At 48.9% G+C, this 10740-nt stretch overlaps 1 protein-coding gene across 1 annotated transcript; it reads left to right on the top strand.

Moving 5' to 3' along the window:
• The first annotated feature begins 2179 nt into the window (after positions 1-2179).
• KCNK16 (potassium two pore domain channel subfamily K member 16) lies at positions 2180-9778 on the top strand. Its single transcript, XM_007939424.1, has 5 exons — positions 2180-2392; positions 7280-7394; positions 7969-8135; positions 8964-9129; positions 9555-9778. Exons 1-5 carry the CDS (start codon positions 2180-2182, stop codon positions 9776-9778), a joined length of 885 nt encoding a protein of 294 aa, XP_007937615.1.
• Positions 9779-10740: the final 962 nt, after the last annotated feature.

Raw genomic sequence — 10740 nt, 5'->3', positions numbered from 1 at the left:
AACACAACAATTGCCCATCCTAGGAGTCCCTCCCTCCTGTGAAGGGAACAAGGAACAGAGGAATCTGCTGAAACCATGCCATAAAATTCCACCTCACATGGTGCCAGGTTTCCCTAGACAGCACCTTGCTGGGGAGTGTACTTGTCTTGAGGAAGAGAGTAATAGGGAATTAAAAAAAAAAAAAAAAGAGTATCTGCCACCACACCTCATTACAGAAACACAAGCTGAGAAATCAGAACCATCATATACTGCTGCTGGGAATGGAAAATCGTTCAGCCACTCTAGAAAACAGTCTGGCAAGTCCTCAGAAAGTTAAACATAGAGTTACCATATGGCCCAGCAATTCCATTCAAAAGTACATGCTCAAAAGAAAATGAAAACATACATACACACAAAAAGTTGTACCCAAATGTTTGTTACAGCATTATTCATCATAGCCAAGAAAAAAAGTGGAAGCAATCCAAATGTCTATAACTAATGAATGGATAAATAAAACGTGGTATAGCCATACAATGGAATATTATTCAGTCATAAAAAGGAATGAAGTACTCATACATACTACCATATGGATGAGCCTTGAAAACATCATGCCAAGTGAAGCCAGTCGCAAAGGGCACATATTACATGCTTCCATTTATTTATATGAAATATCCAGAATAGATAAATCCATACAGATGAAAAGATTAGTGGTTGCCAGGCATTGAGGGGGGGAAGGGGGCTGGGGAGATTGGATGGTAATAGATAAGGAGTGTGGGGGTTTTTTCTGTGGAGATGGGTCCACAACTCTGAGAATATACTAAAAACCAATGAATTGAATGCTTTAAATGGGTAATGTTTATGGTATGTTAATTATATCTCAATAAAGCTGTGACACACACAGGAACAAAGAACAGAAAAAAAGAAAGAAAACACACTGACATAGAGTCAATTCCAACTCATAATGACTGTATAAGGCAGAGTAGAACTGCCCCATAAGGTTTTTCAAACCAAAAACCAAACCAAACACATTGTTGTCAAGTCGGACCTGACTCATAGCAACCCCTCCTTGGGTTTCTGAGGCGGTACCACTACGGAAGTAGATTGCTCAACCTTCCTTCCGAGGAGTGGCTGGTGGGTTTGAACTGCTAGCCCTCTGGTTAGCAGTCAAATGCCTTAGGCACTATGCCACCAGAGCTCAAGGTTTTTTAAGGCTGGTCCAATCGAGGGCACATAACAACAACAACAACAAATGTAAATCTTTATGGAAGTAGACTGCCCCATCTTTCTCAATCACCTATCACCAAGTGGCTGATAGGTTCAAACCGCTGATGTTTTCGTTAGCAGCCAAATGTTTTAACCACTGCACCACTAAAGTGCCTCAGGGAAAAAGGAAAACACTCTTAATTCTGTGCACCCAGAGAGAGCCACTGTTAATGGCCTGGGGCCAGGATATACTTTTATTCACACATATATCTCACCAACATATTATCCTCTGAAGGGAAGGATTTCAGGCAAAATACATTATCAGCAAAAGTTATGAAGCAAATGCATCCAATTTATTAGGAGCACCAACCCTGAGGCTGTCCATGAGTGGGACTGTCATTTGTCTATTTACTTTATCCTGATTTGTCACCCAGGGTACTCATCCTTGGGTTCCCCCAATAGGCAAGTCCATTCTCCTAGCCCCATTTTGTAGCCAAGGCAACTGAGTAGAGGTTTATTCACACCCATTCAGATTTCTCCCCAGCTCCTAAGCTTGGGGATTTGAAGGCTGCTTGGAGTCTTCAGGCTTGGAGGCTGCTAAGAGAGCCCACTCAAGCCTGGGCAGAAGGGGCAGGCATAGCAGATTTGGCCCGGAAACACTCATCCAGTGTGGAGGTAGTGGATGAGCCACAATGACCTCAGGAGTACCTGGTAGGTGTCTTTGAGGGGTCCCTGCCACTGACTTGCTGATGTCCATGGGGAGAGAGAAAAAAAAAGGCCATGGTGGGGGGTGGTAGGCCTGTTTGCACTCGTGGCACTAAGTGCAGCCAAGCTGAGCTACATTGTTCAAACAGACTCCCAGCCTGCAGACACCTGTCCGAGGAAAGCGAGGTGGGTGGACTGAGGCTGGCCAGGTTCCTGGGCGTTTACTCCTGCCTGCTGCCTACCTCTCCTCCCACAGCCAGCCCCAAGGCCCTGGCCCAGTCCTGGCCACACCATGCCAAGCACTGGGCTCTGCAACTGCTGGGGTGGCCGGGTGCTGCCCTTGCTCCTGGCCTACATCTGCTACTTGCTACTCGGTGCCACCATCTTCCAGCTGCTGGAGAAGCAGGCAGAGGCTCAGTCCAGGGACCAGTTTCAGATTGAGAAGCTGCGCTTCCTGGAGAACTACACCTGCCTGGACCAGCAGGCCCTGGAGCAGTTTGTGCAGGTGAAGGGGAGTGATTGGGCGTGGGATGGAGAGGTATGGGAAGCAGGCCGAATGAGGGTTCTCGTGCTGGTCCAGAGACACTGACACCGAGGGGCTGACACCCTGTTGGAGGCAGAGTGGGAATAGAGAACCAGGTAAGTCCTTGATTCTGGCCTCAGTCTAAAAGTGGAATGCTATGTGATCTTGGCAAGTCACTTAACCTCTCTGGACCCAAATTTCCTCTTCTAGAAGGTAAAGAGAATAATCTTACCTGTGCTGCAAACATTTGACAGCAGATATAAAAGCAGTCTCTAAAGTGTCATTGGCTGCATAGACATGAATTGTCAGTGTTATCAACCCAGTTCAAATGTACTTCTCTCTCTATTCCATACTCTCCTAGCCCAACTCCAGAGCCACTACTCCTCCTGCTCTCTCTCCCCTGCTCTAGTCCATGTGCTGAACATTGTGAGGGTTGTGGGCAGGAGACACAGATGTGTTAGGAACAGCCACGATTCTGACCTTCCCTGGCCCGGTCCATTGGAGTTCAGCTTGGTAGGCATGGACCAGGGTGCCTGAGTTCTGCTAGTACCACACCCATGGCAGGGGGTGGGGGGGCATTCTTTGGTGACAGAGCAGTCATACCCTACCTGGCCCCTTCTGCTTCCTTGCACAGACCCTGGTCCCCTAGGCCTTAACCTCCCTGGCCCAGCACCCTCTCTACCAGAATCAAGTGCAATGGGGAAGCTGAATGCATTCCAGACAAAGAGGTTAAGCAAATGACAAATGACAACACCAACTCAAAGGAACAAGTCATGTACAGAATAATCATAATGATGATGTTGTTAGCTACTTCAAGTCAGCCCCCAACTCACGGCAACCCCATGTACACAGGATCAAACCATTTTCATCCATAGGCTTTCACTGGCTGATTTTCAGAAGTCGATCTCCAGGTCATTTTTTTCCTAGTTCATCTTAGTCTGGAAGCTCCATTAAAACCTGTTCAGCATCATAGCAACAGTGACAGACAGATGGTGGCTGTACATGAGGTGTGTTGACTGGGAATCGAACTTGGATCTCCCAGGGAAACACCAATGCCTCAATCTTAATGATAACTGGCATTTATTGAGCCAATAGAGCTAAAACAGTGGAAATGGGATTATCATGATGGGTTTAGACAAATCATGATCCTTGGCCTAGGGATGAGCATTTTATATGTTTTCTTCTCATAATTACCTATTATTATCATTAACTCCAGTCTGCAGATGGGAATTGTGGCAGTTAGTGATAGAGACAGAACTCCAGCCCAGGCCTTGGGAGTCCAGAGCCCTTGCCCCCTCCCCACATAAATGTAGCCTAAGTGCCGGGGAAGGATACAGCCTAAAGCAGTGGTTCTTAAAAGCTGGCCTCCAACAAACAATACTCACTCACTGCCGTCAAGTCGGATCTGACTCATAGTGACCCCTCCTTGGGTTTCCAAGGCGTTATCACTATGGAAGTAGATTGCCCAACCTTCTTTCCGAGGAGTGGCTGGTGGGTTTCAACTTCTAGCCTTCTGGTTAGGAGTCAGATGCCTTAGGCACTTTGCTACCAGAACTCCCCCAAGAAACAATAGTTTAGCTTAATTAATAAAATGGTCTGCCTTGAGCATCATGTTCTTTTCAGAACTTCCAACTAGTTCATTCCAAACTGGTTAAAAACTCTGCCTCTTTTAAGAACAATCTACAGGCATACCTCAGAGATATTCCAGGTTCAGTCCCAGACCACCTCAATAAACCAAATATTGCAATAAAGCAAGTCACACAGATTTTTGGTTTCCCAGTGCACATAAAAGTTATGTTTACATGATACTGTAGACTGTTAAGTATGTGATAGCATTATGAAAAAGTTTGAATTACCAAAATGTGAAACAGAGACACAAAGTGAGAACACGCTATTGGAGAAATGGTGCCATTAGCCTTGCTCAATGCAAGGCTGCCACAAACGTTCCATTTATAAAAAACACAATATCTGTGAAGTGCAATGAAATGAGGTATGCCTGTATGAGGGATTAAATTGACAATAGCAACTCAAAAGATTAGATAGGAACCTTAGGGGGCAGTGAGTTTATGTTAATGAGGAAGGAACAACTCAGAAAAGGAGGGTGAAAATGGTTGCACAAGTCAAAGAATGTAATCAGTATAATTAAATGGTATGTGTAGGAACTAATGAATTGAAGTATGTTTTGCTGTGTATGTTCTCAACAACATGATAAATCAAATTTAGGGGGGGAAAAAAGGGAGGCAAGATCAATAGCATCAGCATCACCTGGGAGCTTGTTAGAAATGCAAATTTTAGGGACCTCTGGTAGTGTAGTGCCTAAGGCACTTGACTGCTAACCAGAAGGCTGGCAGTTCAAACCCATCAGCCACTCCTTGGAAGGAAGGTGGGGCAATCTACTTCTGTAGTGATACTGTCTCAGGAACCCAAGAGAGGTCACTATGAGTCGGGACCAACTTGTTGGCACATAACAACAACACCCACCTAGAGGAGTTCTGGTGGCATAGTGGAAAAGACGTTTGGCTGCTAACTAGGTCACTGGTTCAAACCCACCACCTGCTCCGCAGGAAGAAAATGAGGCAAACTACTTCAGTAAGGGAGCACTGGTAGCCTAGTGCCTAAGGCACTTGACTGCTAACCAGAAGGCTGGCAATTCAAACCCACCAGCCACTCCTTGGAAGGAAGGTGAGGCAATCTACGTGCATAGTGATACCGCCTCAGAAACCCAAGGAGGGGTCGCTATGAGTCGGGTCAGACTCCACGGCACACAACAACAATATTTCAGTAAAGAATCCCAATGGGAGTTTCTATGAGTCAGAATCAACTTGATAGCGGTAGGTTTTACCCAGACCTACTGAATCAGAACCTCTGGGGTAAGGCAAGTTTTGTGTTAACAAACCCTCCAAGAGCTGCTGATACCCCTCAAGAATGAGAACACCTGGCCTAGAAGATGAAGTGGGCTGAGTGGTCAGAGAGAACCTTCTAGAGCTGTGAGAGACATGCCCAGAAAATGAGGCCTGTGGCCTCCAACTCCACTTCCTTTCTTTCCAACTGACATGACCATGAGGGTTGGGGCCACAGCACCCAGGTAGGGGCTGAGAAAAGTGCATGAGCCCCTGGAGACCTCAGCAGGAAGGTAGAGGTGGTGGAGGCCCTGAAAACTCTAGCTCCTTCAGACCCTGGGTTAAAGGTAAAACCAGGAGCTAGTGGGGGTGGGAAGGATTTGTACCTGGGATCTGACTGGCTCTCTAAACTGAGGAGGAAGGGAGACAGCAAGCTCAACTGCAACATGGAGGGTGGTGGTGCAGCTGATGAACAACCCCATACCCTACCTCTTTGAGTGGGGACCACCCCAGGGATGCTGTGACATCCTTTTCCTGAGAGTCTTCAGCCTTGGGAGAGACCCTTATTTGCTAAAGAAAGTCTAGCCAAGAGCAGAAGAATGCTGAGATAAGATTATGGGAAGAATACCCATTACTGTCAAAATCACAAAGGAAAAAAGGCTAGCAATATTATTAAAAATTGACTCCATGAGGAAACAAGGCCTTGTCCGGGCCTACAGAAGTACTAAATATGACTCCTTTTCCACCAGCTGTGGATTCTTAAATAAAGCAGCAGCCAGCCACCCCCATTCACCTACCCTACACTCAGTCTTCTCACTGACATCAAGGCCTCATCAAGGATCTGAGGGATAGAGACTTCAGATTTGCCTTGAAGGACAGCCCAGGACTAGGGCAAGTGCTTCTCCCAAAGCGGGAGGGTCTCCAGAGAGTGGGTGTATTGGGAAATGTCTGGCCCTCATCTCATAGGGGGTGTGGGAAAGAGGAGGAGGCCAAAGTCCACATCTTAAGAGGTCAGCTCCTGCCAAAGTGAGGAGAAGCAGACAGGCTATGTCAGGACACCCAGCCTGGCCCCCTCAGCACACCCCTGCCCCCAGTGCATTCCCTCGACCAGTGGGAAAACAGTTCCCACAGGAACCAGAGGCACTGGGCTTTCCTCTCCCCCACTGCCTCCTACCTGGCTTTGAGGCCTCACCAGGTGGTAAGATTGTGCTGCTGCCCTGAGACAATTCACAGCTAAGAGGGATAGGGTTCTAATGAGGGGCAGGCGGGGTATGGGATCTACCTATTTTCCAACAGAGTTGGGCTCAGGGACATATACATTCAACACACATGTAATACACACACATACACACAAAAAAAAATGCATACACATGCAACATACAAAGTACCCACACACCGCACACTCATAGAACACACCACACATGCACTCCCCCATTCATCCCTCACACACACAAGATGGTTGGTGGTCCTGGCCTCTGATGGAATTTCTCCTGTTGGCACAGGCTAGAGCTCACTAGAGGGCATCAAAGAGCAGGCTGCCAGCTCACCATACCATTCCAGCTCACCTGGAAACTCAGGGAACCCCAAGTTCTCTGTGCCCAACCATCAGCACAGTGGGAAGGCAGCCCCATGTTTCCTTCTGAGAACATCCAACCTGAAGTTTTCCTATTGTTCTAACAACCCATGTGTGTCTCACCCTCACAGCCGTCTGCAGCCTCTCGCCCAGAGCACTCCTTTGGCTTCCTCTACCTCACCTCCTCAGGCACCACTTCCCCTCCACCAGCCCATGCTTAGAGCCCATGCCTCAATCAGCCTTGGCCAGTGGAACAGACACTGGGCTTGGAGTCCAAGGACCTGGAGCCACTCTAAGCCTTAGTCTCCTTTTCTTTGAAATGAGAATGATACTATCTAAAAGTATTATTCAATGAGATGACATGGAAGCACCTTGCCCAGGGCTTGGCCAACAGTCAGTTCTCAGTAACTGTCAGCTCCATCTTCCTCCCTATCCCATACCATCCCCCTCCCACAGGTCATCATGGAAGCCTGGGTGAAGGGTGTGAACCCCAAAGGCAACTCGACCAACCCCAGCAACTGGGACTTTGGCAGCAGTTTCTTCTTCGCAGGCACAGTCGTCACTACCATAGGTAAAGGGTTGAGGTAGAAGAGGACTTGCCCAAAGCCCCTGTCTTAGTTTGAGTTCCCCAAAAGCAGATGCTAAGACAAGGACTTGGTTTATCTGGGAGGACAATCCAGGAAGCATGGGTAGGGGAGTGGGAGAGGAAATCCAAGAAATGCATTAATGAGCAGTTTACTGGGCTCACTCTGCTGGGGACTGTCTGAGAGGCTAGCAGAACCCATCCTCAGAAAAGTCACACTGACTAAAGAGAGAAATGGGGGTATTTGTCTACCAACTCCTGCTCTGGTTGGCTGGAGGCTGATCCTGGGTATGTTAAATCTCCAGCATTTTGGACCTGCCCCCACAAATCAAGCACAATCCTGTGGCCAGAAAACTCTTTCAGGTAGAGAGAGGCGGAAGCTTGGGGTAGGATATCATCAGAGTGTTCAGGAACTGTCCACCAAAGCTGTTCATGGGAACAGGAGAACACCGCCTCCTCTTCCTAGGGTGATGGGAGACCAGCTTCTGCAAGAGTTTGGGTTGAAGGATAGCTCTGAATTGTCTCTTCCCACATTTGCACATTCCTCTCCCCCCATATACAGGATATGGGAATCTGGCACCCAGCACAGAAGCAGGTCAGGTCTTCTGTGTCTTCTATGCCCTGGTGGGCATCCCACTCAACGTGATCTTTCTCAATCACCTGGGTACAGGGCTACGCACCCAAATGGCCATCCTTGAGAGGTGGGAGGATCAGCCCAGGCGCTCCCAGGTAGGGCCCCTCCTTCCCTACAACCCTGCTGTTACAGAATCTGCAGATTCAGTTCTCCCGATGCAAACACTGGGACGGGTTACTAGGGATAAGTACTTACGTAAGAGTAAGGGCAGATGTGGGATTGGACAGAGGAAGAAGGGGAACTGCTATGCTGGCCAGGCAAAGACTTGGCCAATCCCATAAGGAATTCTGCAGCATGTACACACCATCAGAGTTGCTGAAATAGCCAGGCCTTTATACTCTGCTTCAATCAGGCACCTACTATGGGCCCAAGGGTGAGACGGTTCTCTGTAGCTGAAGCCCTGAAAGAGATGACAGCTGGCCAACATACCCTTTTGTAAAGGAGGATCTGAGCACAGCATCTCCGTGTCCACCACGAAACACCAACATCCTTTCTTGTGGTCAAAAACAAGCTCTAGGCCACTCAAGACGTCCCCAGTGCAACCAACCCCCCTTGGCAAATCCTTTGCAAAGCCAGAAGCATACTAGGAGAGGCAAAGTGCAGAGTAGTTCGGGGCAGTTCAGTGACAATCCTCCATCCCAAAACTAAGTCCTCAGCAACTTGTACATGCCCGTGCAAGCATGATCTCCAAGCCCAACGATGTCTCCAAATGCCCCCTGGACTCAGTAATATAATCCCTCTGCTCAAATCTTTCCCTGGCTAGAGCAAGATCATGCACACCTAGATACAACCTCCCACCTCAAAGATCTGCAAGGCAAAGGGACCTGGCTCTGGACCAGCTGCACTCTCAAGTTTGCCCCAGGCCCCCTGACCCAATCCTGGAGCCTTCCATGTGAACTCAAAGAGTATTCCCTCCCTCCCAGCTCCTGCACCTCCTGACCCTGGCTCTGTTCCTGACCCTGGGGACACTGGTCATTCTCATCTTCCCCCCTATGGTCTTCAGCCACGTGGAGGGCTGGAGCTTTGGCGAGGGCTTCTACTTTGCCTTCATCACCCTCAGCACCATCGGCTTCGGAGATTATGTTGTCGGTGAGAACAAAGCAATCACATATCTCAGGGTGGGGGCCCACTAGCATTCGGGAGTTGGGGAGATGTGATGTCAGCTGGGGATAACTGTTGACAATTAGATAAGCCAGTGCCGTCAAGTCAACTCTGACTCATGGTGACCCCACATGTGTCAGCATAGACCTGTGCTCCAATGGTTGGTTTTTCATAAGCAGATCATAAGCAGGCCTAGTTATTCAGAAGAGACAGTTCATTTCTGAGACTGCTGTGGATTCTCAGCAACATCCTCAGAAGCCTCTGGTCTGGGACCCATGGTCACTTCCCCAATTGTTCACCAGGAGCTGTGGGGAGGAGGAACAATCCATCCTGGCTGGTGGGGGCCCATATGGAGCCTGGGCTAGCTGTGTCCTCAGACCCCTGGCATTTATCTCATCCCCCTTCACTGCTAGGCACGGACCCAAGCAAGCACTACATCTCAGTGTACCGGAGCTTGGCAGCCATCTGGATCCTCCTGGGCCTCGCCTGGCTTGCACTGATCCTCTCACTAGGTCCCCTGCTTCTGCACAGGTGCTCCCAGCTCTGGCTGCTCAGCAGGGGCCTTAGCCTCAAGGAAGGGGGCTCTTCTGGCACTGATGGGCCCCCCAGACCTCAGAAGATCCCTATCTCTGCCTGAGGCCTCCAAGTGGCCCAAGCAGCCTCTCCCAGCTTCCTCCAGCCCTCTGGATTTCCTGCTCCACTTCCTCCTCTCCCAATCTACTCACTTCCCAGGGGCTCTCTGGAGACAGGCATGTCCAAGAAAATAACAGAGGCAGTGTAGAGATAGGATCAAAGGCAGGTGTGTGTATGGAGTGGGAAATGGACCGTTTTTCCTTCAAAAGTGACCAGGGCAAGTTGAATCCAGACATGAGTCATTGAGGCCAAATCTCCAATGCCAGCCCCCCACACCTTATACAGGACAAAAAACAAAGGATGACTTCATTTTTGTCTCAATACATGCCTAGTGTGCATTTGTCAAGCCCAACTACCTATACTGGCTCTGGGGATACAACACTGAAAGTTTCTGCCTTCAATGTGCCTCTACTCAAAGGGAAAGGCTGGACAAGCAGAGAGGCAACCTCAACACAGTGCCTGAAATCCAATGATGGTGGGAGCCTATGAGAGTGGCTGTCAGGGAGGGTCCAGCAGGGAAGAGGGCTGGGCAAGAACTTTGGAACAGTCTTAGTTTAAGTAAGCTATCCACCCTCAGGAAGCTCTCAGTCTGAGGAGTAAGCAAGTTGCCTCTTGAAGCTCACTAGCTCCCCTTGCCTGGAAATCTAGAACTGTCCATGAACAAGACCTCTTAGGTGTTCTACCTGCTTTTCTGGACATGCTCCCCAACCTCCACCCTTTGACCTCAACACCTCCTCTGGAATCCTCTCTGCTTAAGAGCCTTTCCAAACACCCCCTGGGAAGCTAGACAACCAGCAGGTCCCAGGAGCCTTCCAGGAAATGAGCCACATGGTGGCCTGAACTCCTTTGGGAATACTCTCTCCAGCCCTGGCCTTTCTCCCACCAGATTGCAACATCTCTGCCCAGAAGGAGGGTAGGCTACCCCAAGGCCCAATCTCACAAAGGACTGGAAACTTCAGCCTCTAC

This window comes from Orycteropus afer, unplaced genomic scaffold (assembly GCF_000298275.1).
Source record: "Orycteropus afer afer isolate SDZICR_OR568_19922 unplaced genomic scaffold, OryAfe1.0 scaffold00059, whole genome shotgun sequence".
Lineage (NCBI taxonomy): Eukaryota > Metazoa > Chordata > Mammalia > Tubulidentata > Orycteropodidae > Orycteropus > Orycteropus afer.
This window is presented reverse-complemented; position numbering and strand designations above follow the sequence as displayed.